This window comes from Hippoglossus stenolepis, chromosome 1 (assembly GCF_022539355.2).
Source record: "Hippoglossus stenolepis isolate QCI-W04-F060 chromosome 1, HSTE1.2, whole genome shotgun sequence".
NCBI lineage: Eukaryota > Metazoa > Chordata > Actinopteri > Pleuronectiformes > Pleuronectidae > Hippoglossus > Hippoglossus stenolepis.
Genome location: NC_061483.1, coordinates 19,877,561 through 19,901,917, shown reverse-complemented (window position 1 = coordinate 19,901,917; position 24,357 = coordinate 19,877,561). Strand labels below are relative to the sequence as shown.

At 41.5% G+C, this 24,357-nt stretch overlaps 1 protein-coding gene across 2 annotated transcripts in view; it reads right to left on the bottom strand.

Moving 5' to 3' along the window:
* LOC118113156 (MAM domain-containing glycosylphosphatidylinositol anchor protein 1) overlaps nt 1-24,357 on the bottom strand; it is a 175,484-nt gene that overhangs the window by 17,233 nt on the left and 133,894 nt on the right. For both annotated transcript variants that reach the window (XM_035162589.2, XM_035162598.2), the window contains exons 10-16: nt 21,792-22,058; nt 21,542-21,690; nt 10,512-10,692; nt 10,376-10,399; nt 8,414-8,566; nt 8,118-8,279; nt 2,986-3,116 (exon numbers count right to left, since the gene is read on the bottom strand). In XM_035162589.2, coding sequence (XP_035018480.1) covers nt 2,986-3,116; nt 8,118-8,279; nt 8,414-8,566; nt 10,376-10,399; nt 10,512-10,692; nt 21,542-21,690; nt 21,792-22,058 — 1,067 coding nt within the window. The remainder of the gene's footprint in view (nt 1-2,985; nt 3,117-8,117; nt 8,280-8,413; nt 8,567-10,375; nt 10,400-10,511; nt 10,693-21,541; nt 21,691-21,791; nt 22,059-24,357) is intronic.

Genomic DNA, 24,357 nt, shown 5'->3' with positions numbered 1-24,357 from the left:
TGTTTAAAAAGCAGTTTGTCTGCATGTGCGTGTGGGACTGTATCCAACACAGTGTTTATGCATGTGATTTCAGATGATGCAGACATAAAGGTACATGGAGAGCTATCGCATGTGCTGCTTGAACTGTCTTTCCTGAGCGTGTTGATTTTAGAGGCAGCAGTCATTACCGGGGCCTGAATCGACCTGACCGGTCCGTCGGTCCCAGCTCTGGGCCACAGAGAACGATAAGCGGAGATAAGGAGGAAAAAAAAAGAAATAGAAAGAGATCGAGAAACTCACACAGGAGGTTTGAGGCATGCAAAACAAAAACATCATCTTTTTTTTGCCCTCTCCCTCTGCTGTGTTGCGAGCTTACTGAGTTAGACACACACACACACACACACACACACACACACACACACACACACACACACACACACAACACACACACAAATAGACACACAGTGAGTGAGAAGTGCTGGGAAAAATAAGTGAGAGCGAGAGGAAGCATTGTGTCGAGTTAGAAAGGAGGACTGAGTCATCTAGTTTACTCGACCACGTCCCAGCAGGGAAGAGCTGACTGCAAGCGAAGCTGCGAAAGAGCCGATGGGACCTCGATGATGCATCAACAGCCAGAGCTCAAAAACAGGACCCCGTCCTCTGTTGTGTCTCCCAAACAGTTTTCCCTCCACTATTGACTGAGTGTGTATACAGTAAACTTAAACTTTAAACTTGTGGTGAACTTAAACAAGGGGGAATTGTTGTGCAGCTCAAACTAGGGAAGGCTGCCCCCCTTGAGCTTCATTTCAGTTTGGTCAGAGTTTTAGATATGAGAAATAGCTCCTTTGACAGGCTGGGAATTGACCCTGGTGTAAGCTTCAAATGCTCTAGTTGTCCACTCATATTTTTATGGTACATTGGGTCCAATTCTGCACCTGTGTTTTTAGACTATTTAAAATAACAACAACTATTAATTCAATCCCCAAAATTTCATTCATGAATCTAACCTGCCCATTCTTCTCTGTCTCATCTCATCACGTCTGAGCCACATATGGATGCATTTACATGCCAATATTATGTCCAATCATACTTTACTTGAAGGTTTTGGAAACAGTATTTAGTGTAGATTATCTGACAAGTACCCAATTATTGTCAAACTCATATCTCCACTAAGGCCCAACAGTCCTCTTAAATCCACTCAAGCGGCACCAAATTGCACCCACTTGAGATGTCAATTTCCAAAATATGTCAGTGTCAAAATCCTTTATATTATTCCCTGGGAAAACGGTGGACCCACACAACATCCGTATATGTTTCATGGTGATCCCTCCAGTCGTTTTTTGTGCAGTCATGTTTACAAATAACAAACTAACCCACAAACGAATGGATGGGGTGAAAACAACCTTCTTGTTGATACTAATCCAGTGTATTAAGTCAGTACATCTTATACTTGTGTATCTATTTTTCATTCTGAGGTCAGTGCGTACATACATACTGCATGTTTGCTGCCTGTCTTTTTCCAATCTGTGTGAAACCTTGTTCTCATCCCTGACATCAGCACATTCTTGATGAGGCGAGTAATCCGCTGGTTACCGTGTGGATCGGCTCCGTGCTGACATTCACCACAAAGTGACCTGAATGTTCACTCAGAGGTTCCTCACTCATCTGCACCTCCCCACGGTGCTGAAATGTCAAAACTGCTGTACACGCGTCATTTCATAAAGGAAGAATTCACCTCTGTCACTCATACAGAAGCTCGGGGGTAATTAATATTTTTTCATATTTTTCATTGCATTCATTGGTGCTATTTCTTCGCACACATTTGTGGGGCTTTATAAATAATCATATGAAGCTATATTGATTCCAGCAGGCAGACACTATGATTAGTCTGTATTTATATGGATCTTTTCTAGTCTTGATGACCACTCAAAGCTCTTGTCAGGGAGCTTTTCCATTTACTCATTCACACACTCATTTAAATAGTGCATCAATGTGCAGAACGTTCTCAATCACTCCCACACTGCCGGCATAGCCTTCAGGGGATATTTGGTGTTCAGTATCTTGCCCAAGGACACTTCGGCAGCCGCACAGTTGCAGCGGCCCAGGTGCTGCCAGGGACACTAACATAGAGTTTGAGTTGTAGACTCTCTGTTGCTAAAAACCTTCATTTTGTAGAAAGGACACCTGATGATATTTTTTCCTCCACTAAGGAAGAGAAAAATATTTTTTTTAATTGCGTTTAATCTGACAACACTGTATATGAGTTGGCACTGATTCTAGGAGCTCAAATCTAAATACAATGACATCCCCTGGTTCTTTGGAGCTTTAAGAGCCACTGTGGAGAATCCTCTATGAAAGATTCATGACATCCCAAGCAGAATTTCAATCCCAATTCTTTGGAAAATTCCCTTGATTCCTGATAACCACCAGAGTATAAAATGCCCCCTGCTCTTCTATCTGGGCCGAAGTGGAGACCTTCCTCATTGGGAAAGATGCAGTAGAGAGGAAATGGCTGCAGTAGAATAAATGTCTAAGAAGTGAAAGAGATGAGAGGAATAAAGTGAACATAAAAGCATATGATTCTTTTTTTCATCTCTTAAAGCAAATCAATGCAGAGACAACGTGGTGAATATTATCTTTCAAAAATCAAGAGGTTTAGCGCTCCATGTGTTTGGCTCTCGCAGATGATCGGGTCGTATATTCTGGTCCAAAAGGTCCACTGAATGCTACATTTTGACATACTACTACTAATGTTAGGCTAATCAGGTCCGGAGAATGTCCAGAGTCAGCCTTTAAGACTTGAAGAACACGAGCGATTGTCCAAATGGAAATATCATTTTTGGCCTATGCAAGGGGTGGTGCCTGGGTGGAGCAGGAGGGAGGCAGCACATGATGCACAAAGTTTGCTGTGTTTTGTTTAAAGCACATCGAAGATGGCGGATGACGCTACCAGCTCATTTGTAACACAAGCTCTCCTCTTGTCTATTGTTCATACACAACACTTACCTGGAAGGGTCCACTGGGGCTGATGTCAAAGTACGCTTTCTTCCAGTCGGGGCCTTGATGGCCAGACTTGGTCCAAATCACAGTGTCCACAGAGGCAATGCTTCTCACTCTCAGGAGAACATTCAGAGTGCCTGTGAAAATATGCACACACACACACGCAGCTTATTAAAGACTGTCACTTAGCAAAAAATTCAAACATTTGATATGGTAATCGTGCGAGCAGAGCTTATCATTATTAAAAAGTTAAACAAGAAGACATTTAAACACAGTAACCTCCTAAAATATCTTCCAGCAACGGTCAGAGAGGAGCACGCATACACACACACACACACACACACACACACACACACACACACACACACACACACACACACACACACACACACACATACAAGCACAAATGCACACACGGTCCAGTCGTTACTGTAACTGATGATTATAATGATCATTATAATGTGTAAATGTTTAATGATCACAATAAGATACAGGTAATCATAGTTCCACTGATTGTGGACAAATTTTATTAATTTAAGGAAGTTAATTGATTCTAATCATCGCCTTCACCCCAGTGGGGGCAAACTGCAAAACTGTGCTACCACTGTCACTAGCATGAAGTCCCCCAACATCACCAAATATCTATCGAGTGATAAAATAATATATAGCGAAATAAGTCTAAATGACAGGATGAAATATAGACCAGTGTTTTAAATTACTTTTCTACAGACAAATGTTTATATATAAGAATTAGAAACAAATGCACTGGGTACTACAGAGATGCTCCAGGATCAGATACTAAATGTGGGTGAAGGTTAAATGTGTTTAGCCTCCGGGTGGAGCTGTGATGTGTCCAGTGAATGATTTTAGATTACAATGATATAGCTATAGGCAGTCACACAGACATGATGGTGAGTAAATGGAGAGGTTATACGGAGGAGATGTGTTGATTAAATCACTTGTAAAATACTTTGTTTCCTTTAAAACACAGGATTCACTCTGCCATGTGATACTTTAAATAAAAAAACATCTGTATCTACTTTGGAAACAAAGAAAAGTGTCCCAGACACCAAAAAACAGGCGAGAGAATGACAACATTGGAGCCAAGTGATCCACATACTCCCCCTCTCCTTCTCTCCCTCAGTCTCTCTCTCTCTCTGTCGGGTCTCTAAGGTGTGAGAGTAACATTCGTCTTCCTAACGATTCCCAGCCAGCTCCTAATTGGAACATTAACCAACCACCAGTTTTTTAAACAAATACGCAGGCAGGGGGTCACCGCATCTCTGTTATATGTATATTACGTGTGTGTGTGTGGGTGTGTGTACAACAGGAGTTTGCATGTGGCTTATGTGTGCACAAAAATGTTTATCCCTCTGTTGTTTCTTAAACCTTGAAGCAGCAGACTGACAGGCAGATTTAAAAATGCATCACGGTGTTGACACACACACGGTAAAAAACAACAGATAGTTGAATATATGTACTACTATCTGTCACTCTCACAGATTGAAATGTTTTTGGAAATGACCACAGCAAGCAAATTATTTAGGTATGCAGGTGATGGGCCCTGGTGTAAGCCACAAATATTCTCCAACTGTTATGTAATCATATATTTTGTATAGCACATTGTGAACCTGTCCATTTGGAATGTATTATCTGTATTATCAGGCTTCATTTTGAGCAGACAGTATTTGGCACGGAGCTCTTCTAACTCTTAGCAAGAAAGTGAATATCCATGTTTCCCTAAAATGGAAGGATCATGGTCTGTTAAAAAAAAAAAAAAAGATATTATAGTATAGATATAATAACCACATTACAGATTCCCCTGTTCAACACATTGTATTTAAAAGGACATGGGCAGCACTGTTGTTTAATGAAAATAAACGTTGGCTAATACTTTATCTATCTCATTGTCTCCCTCCGTGCTCATCAACCATTCTCTCTCTTTTGCATCCTTACCACCTACACACACACACACACACACACACACACACACACACACACACCTGGCAGGAGAGGAAGAGGACTCTGATAAGCAGTCTATTGATTGGGCTGAGGTAAAGCAAAGTGTGTTGGTGAGAGTGTCAGAGAGGCCGAGGAGAAAGCACAGCTCTATCAGGGCTACTTGCACAATCACGAGTGGGGAAGACGGCAGCGGTACAAAGCCGCACACACAGATACGTGCACTTACACTTGAAATCAAATGAGTTCCTCTGTTTCTCCTTAGACAATAAGAGGCTGCCACACTGGTTCTCTCGTCCCTCTGTCCATCATCTCCCTGTAAATAGGGTTCATGTCCTTTGCGTGTCTCTGTCACTAAGGTTTGCCTCAGAGTCAAAGCTTTGCTCTTCTGTGCTCACAAGAAATGCAATTACAGTCTGTGATCTGGCATCTGCGACCAAAAAACAACAAGCCAAAGCGTGTTATTCAGAATTCTGAGCAAATAACCATTTCAGGAGCATGAGAAAGGAGGACAAATCTAGGCTTAGCTAAATCCTTTTTTAATCAAACCTTACTAGACAACAAGCCGATCATGATGTTTACTTCAAAATGAGGATCTAAACCTAAAAAGCTAAAGGTACAAAGCAAAAGAGTAGAGACAGAGATAAGTAGCGTCTATAAAAAAGTTTGTGTTATAGGGCTGGACGATATGGCCAAACATTATATTTAGATAAGAGTTGTCATATTGGTCGATATCTATAGTTATCATGAGAAATGTTGCATTATTATTTCTAAGTTTAAATGATTTTTAAGCAATGTATTGTTAAATACTGGGCTTTTGTTATATTACAATTGAAGAAACTTAAATCGCTATAATTATTGATTTATTGCCCGGTAACGCGGTAAACTTTTCACACAGACGCCGTTGTTCTTACATAGAGTATTGACCTTATTTCGAGTCTTAGTTAATAAGTGTTATCCACAACAACCTCGAAACTCTAATTTGTCTTCCAAAGCTGTGAAGTGAAAATAAACCAGTGATTCCAAGAAAGCCTGCCAGTGGAAAGCTTTAGACCTGAGCCAGTCCAATGGCAAACAAAACTAATTAAATGTTGTTTGTAATTGCTGCCAGCAAACCCCATAAAGAAGAGTTCTTTACTTGCATTGCCGGCCTATTACAAACCTAAAAATCCAAAGTAGTCAGAGGGCATTGCGCTTTCTTTCCTTATTTTGTGAAATCCCTGAAAAGATACTTTTACTTGCTTCATATCGACATAACCTTGTGATTACAAAACAGCTAACATACGTTTTATGTGGGACAGAGAAGTGCAGTGGTATTTCTATAAATTACGTAATGTCAAAGTTCCTAAATGCTTCCAACACTTGAACAGTACTTCAGCCCTCTTGCATCCTTGCAAATACCTCTGAGCATCACCAGGGTGACGGACTCCCCTGCTGCTCTCTGCTCCAGCCTTTATTTTAACCTCACTTCTGTGCCTCGTCATACTTAGCTTACTCTTCCTTTTTCTCAGTTCTTCCGTTTATCCAACCACCCTCTTTTCCCTCCCTCACTCCCTCTCTCCTTTTCTAGAGCCCCCGTGCCCCCGTCACTCTTCCCGTCTCATCTTTTCTCTCAACTGATCCACTCTGTCTTTTCATCATTTAGCCTCGTTTTCGCCATCAAGACTCAAACTGTGTCTCCCTGGCAGGAGTGAGAGCTTCGCCAGGTAAGGCAATTAAAATGACAACAGATTGGAACAGACTGTCAGAACTACACAGTGTAAATTGGGGGTGGGCTTGCAGCAGGGGTGGTCTTGCAGCAGTGCTGGGCGTAACTGCTAACAGGTTGTGCTAATTGTGCGAAGGCGCTGTGTGGCTCAGGTAATATTGTCTTGTCTCTTTGATTTGCTGTGAAACATCTACGAGACCTTTGTAAAAACTGCACAAAGAAAATGCTCATGTTGTACTATCATAAACAGCTTAGCTTTGTGATATAATATGAGCAGGAATGTGCAGTAAAAGACGATTGAAGATAATAACAATCAAGACTGTAATGTTCTCATTTTTAAGACTAAAGTAATTTTTTCACCTCTATGAGGCACTGAGTAAAAAGAATCACAGCAAAGTACTCGTCTAATATTCTTTCAGGTTGAAATAGTTATGTCCACCACCTCTTGAGTAACCGCTGGTGTCCTTGATTTAGATAGTTTTAAATTTTTTATTGTTTCATCATGTGAAAACTTGAAAATCATGATTGTGTATGGTGGGTTGGTAAGAGCCGGAGGATGAAGTGATCAATAAGGTTAAATGTGGATCAGTTAAATTAGACACACACACTTCAACACTGTGTGTTTGTGAGTGTGTCTTCATGCATTTGCAAACTTTTCCCTCATGCGTGGGTGAAACTCCACCGTGTGTATGTGTCCTTTTGAAGGTAAAAAGGACAGACCAAAACGTCCTCACTTTCCCCAAATGTCCGAACTCAATAAGGACTATATCTTGAACTTGTCCCCACAGAGATAGAAGTACAAGTACACCCACATGGACAAGTATGTGTTTGTGTGTGTGTGTGTGTGTGTGTGTGTGTGTGTGTGTGTGTGTGTGTGTGTGTGTGTGTGTGTGTGTGTGTGTGTGTGTGTACAGGAGTGTGTGTGCAGGTGTGTGTGTGCAGGTGTGTAGGCTACAAGATGTATGCATTCTAGCTGTGTGACAGACCATATTATGACGAACAGCTCCCCCAAATGACTGATTGTGTCTTGCCACGACCATAAATCACACACCCACTGCCCCCTTCAACCACCTCCAAACACACATACACACACACACACACACACACACACTGAGGCACAAGCAGAAACATATGAACAGAACTTTTGTTACACCACCTCCCCACCAGTCCCCTAACCCCCCCTCTCTCTCTCTCTCTCTCTCTCTCTAACACACACACACAGACACACACACACTCACACACACATACACACACACTGCTGCTGCGTTGTGTTTGACAAGCTCTCTACAAGCGAGGGTCAAGCACGGAGTTCAGATTTTGACAGAAGCCCAGTGATATTAAAACCCCAGCAGTACAGCGTGTCAGTATATTCTCTTCTGTACATCCATGTGTGCAATTCTGCTTCCATGCATGGTTTCATGTGGTAGAAGTTTGTGTGTGTGTGCGTTTGTGTGTGTACTCGTGTACTCACCAATGTGTTTGCCCTTCATGTGGTAGTAGAAGGAGACGCAGTATGGTACTCGGCCGGAGCCCTTGGGACCCCTGACTGAGGACACATTAAAAAGTGGCGACAGCAGACGAGCTTTGTCTCCTTGAACACGTGGCCATGACGCTTCGATGAACATGTAGTATCCTAAAACCAACAGAACAACACTGTTGTCCAGAGTCCCAGATGCAAGACAACACTGAAGTGAAATCGGATTCAGATTTATCCGTTCGTCGTCAACATCTAACTATTCACGTCGTGCAGAAAAAATGATTCCTCACCCTCCTTGGTCCCGCTGCGGTCAGTCTCGGGGCCAGTGTTGGCAGATCGCTTGGGATTCTGTGTCAGGTGATTCTGTCTCGTCCAGTCAAAGATGTCACTCCGGTCTTGAGAGAAACCACAGATTCGCTCATCTTCGAAAGCACACACATGGTCTGGAATGTGTGTGTGTGTGTAGAAAAAGAACAATAAGAGAAAATAATACACAAGTGATCATTGACATGTCAAGCAGAGAAACTACAGGTGACATAACCTACAGTTCTACTTCTCCCTGGATAATGAATGGCAACGTTGCAGCTGCAGACAAACCTTTAAAACTAGATCAGACAGCCTGGCAGTTATTAACAAAGTAACAATCGCATTGTTGAAAGCAGAGTATTTAATGTTAAAAGTGGAAACCGCATATTATGTACGACTCCTAAATGCAGAAAGAGTTGATTATGATTGTATCTGAAAAATAAAATAAAACGAATAACAACATAAAATATAACACCATTATCAAAAAGTCCTCAGGTAATTCAAGATAAGTCCTACAACTAATGAGAGTATTTAAATTTGAAAAAAGCCAGGTTAATAATCATTAAAAAAAAGGCAATTCGTGGATTGTATATGACAAACCTTTTTCCTTAGTTACCTGATAATTACAGAAACAAATAACTGCTTAAGAAAGTGACCACAAAGACTTGTTTGTACGGTTTCGGAGGAAGAGTGCGTAGATGTTGTGCATCCAATTCATTTAGATGCACAGGCCTTTTCCCATCTGACTGCCTCAGCTGGCTGATTTAGAATATGATGCACATCAACTTTCTGGGGAAGCTGTGATCAAATGTGCCTTCACTTGGCAGATAATCTTCAAGGAAGTTTGTGATTCCTTTTTTACCCACACACACACACACACACACACACACACAAAGCATGTTTTAATAACAGATTACAGTTTTGTCTCATGACTGCAAGGCACCTCAGTCTGGCTTAACAAGAGACATGTTGTTAGGTCCCCTCTCTGTGGTGTTGTCACTTTCATTAGTCCATCTGCAGGGCCCTACTATTATCAGAGACTCACTGAGAAATGTAAATTAAAGCAAGCCAGTATAACAATAACGATCTAAAACCATCCAAGCTTCAGTGAAAGCTTCCCCGTGAAATACTCACACGCACACACGCACGCTCACACAGGGGTCATGGCCCATGCATATGGCTCTTGCTCCCCCTGAGGATGGCTCGTGTGCGCTTCTTTGTTTCAGGGAGCTAATCTATTGCTATTCACACCCTGCTCCACTACATGCGTTCCTTTCAATTTGCACTGTTGTTCTCGCAGTCTGTTCCAATCTGCTGTTGTTTTAATTGCCTCACCCTGGCTGAGCCAACTGCCACTCCTGCCAGAAAAATGCTGCTGTGTCTCTTAATGAAGAAAATAGACAAGTTGCAATTGACTGAGACAGAGAGGGATGGAGAGAGGGGGGGAGAAGGGAAGGGGGGGGTAAGTGCGAGAGGGCTAGATGGAGCTGACGGAGAGACAACAGGGAGACATGCATCCAAGGCGAGATTCCACACAGATTTAATAGAGATTCATTCAGAGAGTTTCAAGCTGTTAGCCCATGTATGATGTCTTCAGATCCTTTTACCAATAACGCTCTATAACCACTCTCATATGCTCCAATCACAGCCACTCTTTCCATGACATTTAAAATGTCATAGACCTGCTTCCAACATTCGCTTGCTTTCTCACATCCCACTCTCCCTGCACTCTCCTCCCTAGCAACCAGATTTAATAAAGGCTAAGAATGGGTCACGGCAAACTTTGTCTAGACAAACTCTAGAACATCGCTCGCAGCGTACAAGCTAAATTAGCTTTCATCAAACTTTAACATGCCTCCCCAACTTCACCAGCCTGACATCAATCAGGTAACAACAACACGCTGAGGGCTGTGAAATGTGGAGGAGCAGGGGGAGTTAAGTCTCACCTGAGGGCCTCGGGTAGGTGTAGGCTGCAAGACAATTAAATTCATGTCGATTACCACTCAGATATAAACAATCCATCAAGTTATACAGACTGTATCAAATAAGATGCTTGATGAAATGGTTTTAAATTCCTCTTACGTTCTGAATACTGGATGATTCGAGTGATGTACTCCCCAGTGCTGTAGGTGGTGATGGGGGCCAGTCGGACCTCGTAGGACAGGGGGATTTTCAGGTCTGATATGGTGTGGGATATCAGCACCCCCCTCTCTGGCTCCTTACCCTTGAGGTCTATCTGCTTCGACAGCAAGCTCTGCTTGTTCTAGATTGGTACAAGTAAAGAAATGCACATAAGCAAGGAGAAAAACATATTAAGGTGTGTATCTGCAAAATAAACATCAAACTCTAATTTACACCCTGCAGTTCTATGCCTCCACCAACCAGTGAAGTTTTAATATAATGGTTTCCACTCATATGAGATCAGCATGACCTTTGACCTTACACCACTGAAATCTAATCAGTTCATCTTTAGTCCAATTGACAAGTGAAGAAATCCCCTTAAGGGAGACTTGAGATTGTCTTTTAGAGGCCAAAAACATGTTTTGTGAGGCCACAGCATCCTTGACTTTTGATCACCCAAATCTTATCAGACATTTTAGCAAAATTTCAAAGAATTCTCTTGAGGCATTCTTAAGTTAACGCGTTCACTTGGGAAAAATGGCTTTCTGAGGTCACAGCGGACTTGACCTTTGACCACCAAAATCAAAATGAGTTCATCCTTGAGTCCAACTGAATATCTGTACCGAATGTAAAGAAACTGCCTACGTTCGCAAGAATGAGACAGAGAGACGGACGGACTGACAAACCACCCGAAAACTAGTTGCGCAGAGACATAAACAGTTCTCATCATACCATCCTCACTCCATCTGTACCACGTTTATGTTATGTTATTTCAATTTCTTTACAAATCACGAGCCAAGTTGTTACTGAGGGTGGGAACCTCATATTCCTATAGTTGAATACAATCAGCTATTTTAGATTAACAAGCAAACAAAGTCAAAATCAGGGTTAAAGATCAGCTCATATTTTTCCAGGCCAAAAACAGTCGGCTCAGATGTGATTATATCAGGTCGTAAGTGTTCCACTGCTATTTGCTTGGTGTTGTAGGAGTAATAACCATTTATCTTCCTGCAGCCTCTTAATCACCATGTCATTAGGTTGTTTTACTTTTCCTTATCTGTGCAAGTGTCCACACATTTCCATTTATGGTAAATGAAATTAGATGTGGGCATGCAGCCAGTTCTGGGCATTTAGCCAACCAATACACCGTAGGACCTGGATTGGGTTGTACATATCTTGGATAAAAAATCATCTTTATCCAAAACAAAGTAAACCGGCTTTCAAAGAAATAATTTACGACGGCTGTTTCGTCTTCAAAGGCGCGAGAGGCCACATTAGTCTCAGTACATAAGTGGTCTTAAATACAAATACAAACACATTTTTCCTCCTCTTTACCCTACTTATGATAAATCATTGAATAACCTACTTTTCCCCAAGTTTTGATTTGTATTTACAGTCAATGTTCCAACATTTATGATCAACGTTCCAACATATTACATAATTATCTAGTTTTTAAGAAATAAAAGCAAATTTTGTCGAAGTACCTTTAGCCCCTTTTCCACTGGTCAAAAACCAACCAACTAAAACCTGGCTTGTTTCTGCAACGGGAATAAATAGAATCAGCATTTACTCGAGGGTCAAATGACTCTGCAGTAGACACAGGTTTTTATCGGCTCTGATCGGCAGTGAAAGAAACATGACACCCGGGTGAACCCACTAATTTGGCAAGACAGCGAGAAGCGAGAGCGCCTCAGTTTCTGTTACTCTCATGACGTCGAACATGACTCACCGGGATATCAAATAAAGGCAAACTCCTCCACTGGCGATGGGAAAGGAGTATAGTTTCTTTTAGAGGGTTTACCCACACTTACAGTTCTTACCAAAGGTATTAATGCTTTCCCACACACACAAACATATACAAACTCATCACACACACACACGTATATATATATATATATATATATACACACACAATACTGGGTTTTACAGCTCCATTCAATCTACACACCTCCATCTTGTGAAATTGTTCGTCTTTATTATCGTCCTCTGTCATTGTCCTCACTTAAGTTATATTTCATTAATGTCTTCTATTTTAGGAGCGTATAGATTCTCTTTATTTTTTTTCACCTTTGCAATAATGATGTAATATATTTCTTATAAACTAATGATGGATGTTCCATCGAGTTGGATTTTTTACTCAATATTTTGAAGGAAACAGATCTACCCACAAATGTCCACAAAGATTCAGAAATAAATTGAGTTGGCTATGAAATATTAGAGTAAAAAATAAAAGACAGTTATGATGTTAATCCAGTCCAATTGTTGTCTTTTTTTTTTTGCACCGCTCTTAATAGAGCTATTGCTGTGTTATTCCACCCACGGAGAGAAGGATCCATTAGCTGTGTTTCTGCCTCTGATCCCAGCTACTTAAAGACCTGACAGTGAGCTCAATCTAATGCATTAGGTCAGCCACTTCACCGTAACACCTTAGTACACCCACAGCATGCCATTATCAGGTTATGCACGCAGCAGAGGTGTGTGTGTGTGTGTGTACTCTTGATGTATACTGTGTGTGTGGTGAGCAGTGTGTGTATATGTGGATGTGTGTTTGATAGATGTCTCCGGTACAGAGCCGTTACATGGTGAGTAAATCAGGTATAATAAGCACATAATATACACATAGACCGATCCTCACCACTTTAGAACAATATAACGGATTTACTGGACATGGCTTCATTTGTTGAGTGATTTATTACACTGACTATAAAAGATATTAAAATTAAATGCTGATCTATTACAAATGTTGCAGTAAAATTTCATCTCACACTGTACGAGTAGATAATCTGAGTTGTTAATCATACACTGTTATCACTATACCCTTATTTCTCAGTTTTTCTTTAATAAACTACACTTTCTTCGACTAATCAACTTGTGATTATGCTTCAATTGTGTGAGTGCCTCATAATAATTGACATGTCAGAAAGTCTTCTGAATGACGAGCAGTCTAGATTATCTGATCGATCCCTGCACCACCCTTTACACTGCGTGACAAACAATGCACGACGAAGCCTAAAATTGGTCTGACACTAAAATGAGTCACACGACTCAGAAATTGAATCGAAATCGGTCTCAAATCGCACAGTGTGGTACGTCACAGAGGCACCGATGCTTCCCTACAGCACTGCGTGGTGTGACATCGCTACACTGAGACATGCTCTTCCTCCTCTCACCTGACACATGATGTTCAGATTCGATGTCTCCTCACTACTACACATTCAAACTCTACTCGGTTGAGATGGTCGTTTCTATTGACAGAGCTCTGGTGACTCCTGCCCAGGCTGCCAAAAAATTTGGTATAACTCCAGTTATTGTGCCAGTACCACACGGCAGCCACAGCCCCTGCGAGTTAGTGCTCGGCAACATGGCTGGAATCAAATCCTTCTTTCCCCGTGAGGCACCATGCCACTAATGGCTGTAAAATCTCCTTTTCTCAGTGCCACGTCTGGCTGTTTCCACTCCCTCCAACTTTTCACCCTGTCCTGCCAGTCATGAAACATCCTTCTCCCTCCTTGAACAACAGCAGGTATCTTTCAAAGCAGACTAAATAATCTTTTTCTATAAATAAATTCCCCTCCCACTGAACAATGTCCTCTCCTCTAATTCACCTTCCCTAAAACTTACTTTTACGATGCTGAAAATTATAAGAATGAACTGTTTAGTTATGGTGGAGAGATTTAGAAAGTTTAGGTTTATTTACCAAAGCACTCACGACATGTTCTCATTAGCAGCACCCTTACATACTGCCTGAAATAATTGGAAGGAAATCAGAAACAGTAGATTAAAAAAAAAAAGGATGTAGGAGCAGGGTGTTGTATAACAGGACACTGCCTCTTTTAATGAAAGGGCAGCAAAGTGACCTTTTGGTTTAAGAGACCGTCAAATCAAAGAAAGGTCACAGGTTTGGATTTCTCAAACAACAGCGTGTTTTCACAGGTAAATCCTGCAACATTATACCTGCTTACTTCTTCTAAGATATCTGGTAAAAGTGTCGAATTATATACCGGATTTTCTGAAAAACTGTTCAGAAACAATTGAAATAACATCCCTGCAGGTCACTATGGACATATGGTAATAGGTAAAATATTACAACATAAGTAACAAGTAATAGTAATATTTATTTTATATATATATTATCCAACAGTGGAGGAAGTGCAACATTGTAGAATGAATCCATTAAAACAAGTCTAAATTAACTAAAATAATGTTCTAAATCTAAACAGTACAGACCATTAGCAAAAGGTATTTGTGTAAAATACCTCATCAACTGATTTTTAAAACCACCATTTACTGCAGTAAACTGTCCCCTGTGACAATTTTAGCACATTATTAGATTGTTAATACAAAAAGGTGAAGTGTGTAATCATCTAAATTGTACGAATCATTGTTTTCTTTACCCTAGAATGGGCCCTTTGTATTTAAATACGTTATATTTACGTTGGGAGCGGGTCCTTTCTACGGAGGCCGCCATGTTTTTTTACAGTAGCCCAAACTGGACAAACTAAACAGCTTTTGAGTTTTTATGACGACTAAGGCTGCCACAGCTTCTCTTTCAAGTTTGGAAGGGGAGGGTGAGGTGAGGGGTATTCAGCTGCAACATGAAACTTCACCACTAGATGACACTAAATTCTTCACACTGAACCTTTAATATAAAATCTTAATCTAAATAATGAGTTATAATATCTGTGTAAAGTAACTGATATACATAACTGTAAAGTACAAGTAACTTAACATTCTACTCAAATACAGTTTGTGAGTAGCTACTTTTCACTACTGGGTCGATCTCATCACAAAAACTGGTGTTTATCCCATTATTGGTTACATTTTAATTTAATTTCATTCATGTATTTTTTAACAGAAGCTGGAAATATATCAGTTTGTATCGGAGGGTCTGATCCATGCTTTCATTGATTGTGCATTCAAATGTATCTCCAGTGTTTGTATGTGCAGAGATTTGCTCAGTTACCACCGTAACTAACTGTGTGCATTATCACACAGAGCATACTATTTTACATGGCAGCAGTAACATAGTAAAATGCATTGTGCCCTTTTAACACCCACTTAAGCTCATCTTCATCCATATAAACATTTACACATTGCTCATATAGCACACGCATAATTATGTAGAATGTAGCAGGAATGAAAAACCCAGCTCATGTAATATGCATACAGTGTGTGTTCGCAGGGGGAGATGAGTTCATAATGCTGAAGAGTCAGAACTTTCGAAGTAGGTGGAATGTGCTTTCTTCATGAGTGGACACACTGACACACACACGCATGCAAACGCGTTTGTTTGGTCTTCAAAGTGTGTGGGAGACGATGACAGAAAAGAAATGAAGTTGACTAAATGCATGTTCACGCACACACACACACACACACACACACACACAATGCCCTGGACCTAAAGACAAACATTGGATCAATGAGGTGTTGAGGTGTGACTCAGAGGAATTCAGCTGCTCGTACTGCAGGTAAAAGTCTGTCTCTCTACCTCAGCTTCTCTCTGCTTCCCTCACTATAGGTCAGTGAATATAATATGTGTTTGCATGCGAACATGTGTGCGTGCGTGTGTGATATAGACAGGGAGAGAGGGAAGGGGAGAGTGAGGAAGATAAATAGCATGTAGACGGAGGACCAACAGAAGGAGACAGTGAAATTGACAGGCGTGAGTGACGGACGTATTTGAAAAGGCAGAGAGGTGGTAGTTGATGGGCCGATATAGAAGTCCATCCACCTCGCTTTGACATGTGTTGTGTGTGTGTGTGTGTGTGTGTGTGTGTGTGTGTGTGTGTGTGTGTGTGTGTGTGTGTGTGTGTGTGTGTGTGTGTGGTTGTGAAGACCAGTTTGAATATTACATCTTGTGGAGTGAGGACATTTTAGTTGTTTATGTTTATATATATGGGTGAAGACTTGGCATTATGTTTGAGCTTATAAACAGATTTAGGTTATAGCTTAGGGTTTGGCATTTAGTTGTGATGTTTGATATAAGGGAAAGAGGCTCGGGATCGCATTATGTCAATGAGTGTCCTCCCAAAGATGCAAGTTTGTGTGTGTGTGTTTATCCTTGGGGACAAGTTTCAGACGATAGACCAGTTAACTGGGGACAGCTTGTCCTATATGGGGACAAAAGAAGTGTCCCCAAAGAAAAAAGATGCTTTCAGAAAATTCAGCCGCACAGTGTTTTTATCTTTGATTTGTCAATTAAAAGACAACAAAACAAAGAATGTGTGAAAGAGGGTGAGAAAAGGGGAGCGGCCATGAAAGATAAAAACAGGGACGTGTGTGAGTGTGTGAGAGAGAGAGAGAGAGAGAGAGAGAGAGAAGGAGAGACATTTGGATTGACAGCTTGAGAGGAGGATCTTCAAACATTAAAGAGTGTGAGGTTAATTTTTCTATTATCCTCTATTAATGGATCTTATTCATGATTGACCCGGCAGCTCACTGATGTTCTGTGTGTGTATGTGAACATCATCTGCATGTGCATGTGTGCGGTATGTGTGTGCGCACGTATGAGTATCATTGCCGTCCCCTCTTTGAGGCCTGGTGTGTCTGCATAGTTGGGGTTGGTTATGTCCATAAATTATTCATATATTTGATTTAATGTACAACTATAATTCATCATGAATATTTTTAATTTCTCATATATATGATAATGGGGATGTGTGTTTGCAGGGGGTGTGTTTGCGTAGCCGTGCGTGACTGTGTCTGAGTGGAGACAAAACCTGAGTGTGTAGCTATGATCTGAAGCCAGGTCAGGTGCTGGCTGCACAACTTCAGTGACACACACGCACAACTTCACAGCTGCAGGCAGAAGGCAGCACGACATATAGAGATGAGGAGGAAAGACTGAGCAATGGGAGGATGAAGGTGTGAAGGGAGAGAGAAAAGAAAAGGGACAAGGCGGCTGTGGCTCAGGAGATATAGAGGATCGTCCACTAATCAGAAGGTCGGAGAATAAAGATGTGAGGGGTTAAAAAAAACCCAAACATGTATTGTTCGCTTGGTACTTCACTCTGTATTTTCAGGTCTCTGTCATTATTTGTTTTTGAACTGCAGCGTACCTGCCAAGTTTCAGATGTTTGATGTTTTATTACAGGTTTCTTAAATTTGGATGGAAAATGACTGTAAAATTCAGTAATTTTGAATCAAGAATGCAAGATTTCATTATCTCCTCTTAAACCATTAAAACCAGATGCGACATATGCGTGTATATACCTTATAGACTGGGTGCCATGTTTGGCTGCTTCTCATTTAGAATGGGATGAGACGTTCATCATGATTCACTGAAATACTTGCAAAAAAGGCTAAATGCATTATGGGAAATGTAGTTAATTTGTTGATGCTCTACAAAAGAGAATGTATAGTAGCGTTTCAGACAATGGCTGACAATCCAACTGAGGGGAGTGATTTTGAAGCAGATTACAGCAGAGTTTCATTGATGATAACAATGATGAATATAAAAATGAAGGAGATTCAGACCCAGATAATGTTCCTGACCAAGTCTCAGACTGTAAGAGACATGTTTGAGTAGGAGGAGGAAGAAGATTGGGACGTCAGAGAGTTATATAGTTGTTGTTCTTTTATGTTCAAGGTTTAGGGAATTGGCAAAGATTTACAATGAAAGAAAGATGTTTAAGATATCATTTTCTTTTTTATCTCTCTATCTGCTTCAGAGGCTGAAAAATAAAAGATTTTGTAAATGCTGGCAATTCTGTCAGCTCCTCAGGAAACCCTTATTTTCAAAATGACCATACGGCTGCATAAATCTGTTCCTCTTATTCCAAACATGGAAAGAATATCATGTTTTAATCATCTCACACAAATCAAAGTATACTCCCAGTAAAATGTGGGAGTGGAAATTGTGGTATGAGGAATAAGGGGTGTAAGGACGGCTGGATGAAACCAGGAGGGCCTGTCAACTCCGTCAATTCCTACACAGAAAAACATCCTGCACGGAGGATGAAACTAAATTAAGACGTGTAAACAGGAATTTCACAGCCTGGCAATGAGTGATGGAGCAAAGTGTGTAGTCTGACACATGCACACACACACACACACACACACACACACACACACACACATAGGAATGAACATACACTATAAATGCAGGTAAAAATAAATGCATGTATCTATACATTTATGACACAAAGCTTCACAAACTGAATATAAAACACAGACACTTGCACACCTCCAAAGAATAAAACAAATGGACACACTTAATGTCTGTGCTCAGACCTAAAGTACAGAGCACTGCTCCACATGAACTGATCTGAGTCCTCTTGTATTCCCCCGTGTGCCTGCGCGCCCCATCCCCACACCCCCCGAGAACTCCACATCATTTTGCATGTGCTAAAAAGATAGAGTGTCAAGGTGTTAAGAGGGTGAGCTGGAGAAAGTGTTGCAGAAATAGATGGGTTGTGAAATTGAGATGGAATTACATTTGAATGTTCTCGTACTCCATTTAATAGTCGAGAGGACCTGTGAGATTAGCTGTTTTCCTTTCATTTGCATCTTATTCCTCTCGTTTGCACCGTTTTCCTTACTTTCACTCTCTCACTCTCACCTCCTGCGTTTCGTTTCTTTCTGTCGCTTTTTGGTCACTCTCTAACTCACGCGTAAGAACATGCAGGTAAAACTCCTTGAAATTTAATTAAAGTTAAACAGCATTTCAGACGTCCTAACTTGCCACTTAATGCAACTCATTATTTTAACACTGTCAGCATAACAACTTGCAGCAAAAATGTATCAGTGCTATTTCAGCTGCCACGCTTCACCTAACGTTAAATGCCATTAAGCCTGCACTTAAAGCACAGTAGCTAAGAGAAGGGAAAATGGAAGCAACGCAGACTCGGGGATAGGAAATAATGTGGAAGGAGATGGGAAGAGACTGGGAGAAGAAATGCTGCGAGTGAAACGAGGGTACCAGCAGCAAGATAGAGGACAAAAGACAAAAGAAGAGGGAACGAGGGAGAGGCGGAGAGAGAGTTTTAGGGAGCTTAGGCATGCAATCTAATGTGCATCTTAGGGAGGCCAGTGCTCATTTTGTATCTCCCTGAAGAGTCTTTCTTAATAAGGTAAGCAGCCAAGTCTTTAAAGTAGGAGGGAAATTAGCTATTCATCTGCACAAAAGCAAGCTGGCAGACCCTTTATTCCCGCTCTCTAGGTTGCTCTCTTTCTCTCTCTCTCTCTCTCTCTCTCTCTCACTCTCTCTCTCTCTCACTCTCTCTAACACACACACACATAAATACACACACACACACACACACTCACGTACACACACCAACCCCCAGCCAGTTGTGTATAATTCACTGTTATCCTTCCTGTCCTCTCACACAAGGCCAGTAATCTGTGAATAGATGTTTGAAACAACACAGAAGAAGGCCGACTCTAAAACTGTTCAAAGTGGGCTTGGTTGGGGTCAGCAGCAAAAACTTTGCGAAAAATCTATAAAAGTTAATTATGATATCGATCATTATTAGTAGCGATAGTATGTAGGTTTTACACAATTTATTAATTTGTAATGGAAAGGCTATGTGTGACATACATATCACATATATGTAACATCATGAATGGCACGGTGTGGGATAGTGTGCATTCTTTGCATGTAACAGAAATGAATGAATAAGACTTTCTGCATTGTAGTCTGCTTTGATATCTACGATACTTGAATGCAACAGAGGTTCATGAGGTTATTCCAGTGTGTGGTTATTCTAAATGGATATTTGTGAGTGCAAGACTAATGTAACACCAATCAAAGGGTTGTGAAGTCACATCAATGCAAAGTCAATCTTTTGAGAGAAAGATAAGACATGAAAATCTTCTTAAAATTGTACTTTCTTAGCTGTCTCTGGAACCAAATTCTGGCAACGGAGGCCCGGTCTTTTTACCTCATGTTTACAGCACATTATTGTCACTTGTCTGGTACTGACAGTTCAAATCCTTCTGTGACGGTATGTGGGAAGTTTGAGATGATGTTAAGTTGAGGTCTGAGAACACAGACGCTGTGCTCTCATGGGTCGCCTCAGATCTGACCGTGTTTGATGGGACTGAGTGATGTGACCTGACAATTGAAGGAAACGAGACGGCTCTTCTCTGGAAGGGGACAACAAGTATGAGACTCCACAATATATCAATATATTAAGTGAAAGGGAGGGACTTTACAAAGGTCCTGAAGACGTAGCCTGCACACTACACAACAAACCAAAACCGTTTTCTAGAGTTTGCCATTCACATGTGAAGAACACAGCAGGGGATTCTCTGGTCAGACACCTTTAAAGAAACAGAAATATCTCTGAAACTTTCAGACGAGGGGTGGCTTCTGGGTAGAGCACGAAGGGGGCAGGATATCACGTACAAATGCCTCTGCAGAGATCACTGCACTCATTGTTTCTTTTCAAAGCACATCAACACCGGTATCGGCCCTTATCGCCAAAAGCTCCAAGTTGACACCTTCATCAGTGTCTTCTACGTGCATGGCATCTCTTTTTCAATCTGAGATATTTGTATTCTTTTTAGTTTTTCAGCTTTGCGTCCGTCACGTGTTGGAAAAACAACAACACGGCCACTTGATCGCGGTGAATCCTCTGAATTATCTTCCGCCGTGTTCTCACAAAGGCTCACTCAGACGTTATCCAGAGTTTTTACAGGGAAGGCTGGCAGGAAAAACTCTGCAGGAATGTCCTCAGCAACTGACTTGGACATTTTCCTTCACGTACAAATGTCAGCCCCTCAGGAGTTCAGTGCATGTCGGAGAGCAGCTTCAATTGCATAAGTGTGTTTTTGTTTGGTGACCAAAGTTTACCATGGTCTAATCCCGGTTAATCAGTGTCAGTCTCATGAGTGTTCTGTAAACACATTTAGAGAGTCCCTTTGTAAACCTTGTACCCGCCTGATGTCGAGATTCAGAGCACGACCACAGCACACTCAGGTTTGTGTGTGTGAGCGCATGTCAATATGTGCAGTTCTGTGCAAGTATTTGTGATGGAGTACTTTACCTTTCGGATATTAATCCAGTAGCCGATGATGCGGTCTGTGGCCTCGGGATCTCTCTGTGTCCACTGCAGGTTGTAGGAATAGTTGTTACCTTTCAGAATCCGGACTGGGTTGGGCGTGTCAAAGTAAAATTCTGCATTATACGGTTGAGCTGTGGAATAGGTGGGAGAGGGAGAACAAAACATCACCGATAAAGTATAGGCTCGAGAAGATAATAACTGTAAAATACAAATAAAATGTCTTTTCACTCACCAGAGACATTAAATGTGCATGTCGATGTTCCTACAGTATTGCTAACTCGGCACTCATAAGAGCCATTGTTGGTAGGTTCCAGCTTGAACTTCAGCTCTGGCGTCTCCTTCAGGTCCGGCAAGGGCATTCGGACGAAATCGCCGTTACGGTACCAGCGGATGTCTGTCAGACGCGGCGGATTGGACCGCAGCACCGTACACCTCAGAGTCACCATCTGATAGTTCCGAGAGCGCGAGTCCTGGAAGACTGGGTCCAATATGGGCGGATCTGTGGGAAAAAACAGAACTCAAGATATTATGGATACTTACTTTGTGATTAAGCATGGCGGTGAGGTGCATCCATGTAAAAACTCCATTATCCATGATCAGTTTCTATTTTCAAACTTATCTCCATGAATAAGGGAAAGAGGGAGAAAAGCTAAAGCAGATAAGCCTGAGAGGGAATTGTAAAACGGACATAAATCACCATCATCCAAGTCTTATTCCATCTGCCTTGTTATCTTTTTGTTCTCTGCGGCACAGATTCCCTCACATCATCAGAAATCACTGGCTCCAACAAATCCTCTGACACAGAACAACTGTTGTTGCCACGAGAGATCAGCCGTTTCTACGAGGCACGCAGCCGTCCCCACCGCTATAACCAATCCTAACCAGCTCTAATGAACCCGTCGGCAGCGATGTGTGTTTCGGAGGTTAATGACTGACTAGCTGCTGTTACCCTGGGATCAGCCACGACACAACACGGCCAAATTACTCTGTCACAAATCACCAGCCGGCAAGATCACCCCCGGCTAATCATGGAGATAGTACACAAGATGCTAATGGTGTTGCAGCTGTAATGGTGATAGGATCTGGTGTTAAAGCCCCCGGAGATGAGGCAGTATGACTCCAGTCCCCTATATGAATCAGGTATATCAGACACAGATGTGTAATTATATTTTAATATATGTTATGTCTGTAATATAGACAGATAGGGCTGCAGGGGGAGCTGCAGTAAGGTGGAGAGAAGAAAACCAAGACGAGGATAAGAAAAGCAGAAGATGAGACTGAAACAGACAGATGCTTTTTCTGTGTTTGAGACAATGTGGAGATCCATCCATCCATTATCTATTTCACTTTTGTGGAGACATTTACACCTACGGCCAATTTAGAGTCGACAATGCAGACATCTCTGGGCAGGAGAGAAGGAAATAATAACAGACAGATGTTCAACAAGGAACTTACTGTACTGCAATCTGAACAACAAATGAATATGATGTTTTTGAGAACAACCAGAACAATGTACGGTAAGGTAACGGTAGAGTTGGAAAGTTGTTTCTGAAAGAGTTTTTTTTATCTTATTTGTTGAAATCCTCTCCATCAATAAGTTGTCAAAAAAAAAAGAAAAAAGACGACATCTGTGGCCCTAACGTGACTTTAATAAATAGGACCAATCAAACAAATTTCATTCTTAATGAATTAAATGATACGTTGTTTGTCACTAACTGACCAGTTTGCCTGCACTTGCAAAATCTTCCAGGATTACCAACTACAGCGTTTAATATACTTAAAACCTACCAACCTCACAATTACTATCAAAACTGTGTCAGCCTTTAAAGTCATCAAGTATCAACTAAAGCAGTTGTTGGCTGCTGGTTGCCCAGTCGTTATGTAGTTTCAGCTCTTGTGCTGCGGCTTCCTGCAGCCACAGCAGTGTCATGTGAAGAGGCTGAGGGAAGGTTGGGGCAGTCAAAGGTCGTACTGTAAGCCTATGGACTGATTAGTGTATGGTCACATACCCTGCTTACGCTTATAGACACACATGTGCATACTGATGGCTACCTGACTTTGGAAACACGTGGCAAGGGTACAGGGGGGGGAAAGAAACCAACTGTGGAGCAGGGGTGATAGGAGTGTTGTGCGCTGGTTTGTGAGCAGTTTATGAATCATTCAATACTTAGTAGATTGTGGTGGATAAGTAACATTCTCTCGCATTCCCTTAAGTATTTGTTTCAACAATTATAGAAGTTACTAAGCAGTTGGTTTCCCTTTTCAAGTCACTGGGTTACTTCAGCTTGTAACTAAACTTTTTGTTTTTTTCTTTTCGGCACTGCAATGTTTCATAGTCAGAGGACCATAATCCATGTAAACACACCATCGCTATCTGTCTTATTGAATGCAAAATGGATTCCATCCAGGAATGCAACACTGACCAAGCCAAACATTTACAGTACACAAAAAGAAAATCAATTTACATGAGACTGGGGGAGTGAGGGAGGGAGGGTGTGTGAATGGGGGAGTAAGAGTGGGGGATGAAGGGGGAGAAGGAAACCACAATGAGGAAGATGAATGGCGGTGAAAGTGTGGCGCGAAAGTGAGAGAAGTCGATGATTGAGTAAGGAAGGTGGGGGGAGGACAGGAGAATGCAGGATGCAGAAAGGGAATGACAAGACAGAGAGAGGTCCTCTCTTATGGCCAGCAGTTAGCTGATTGATGATGATGAGAATGGCAATGGGGAGGAACAGCCACCTCTCACTGGGAGGGGAGAGTGCGCAAGGGAAGAGAGGGAGACAACGGGGAAAAAAAGG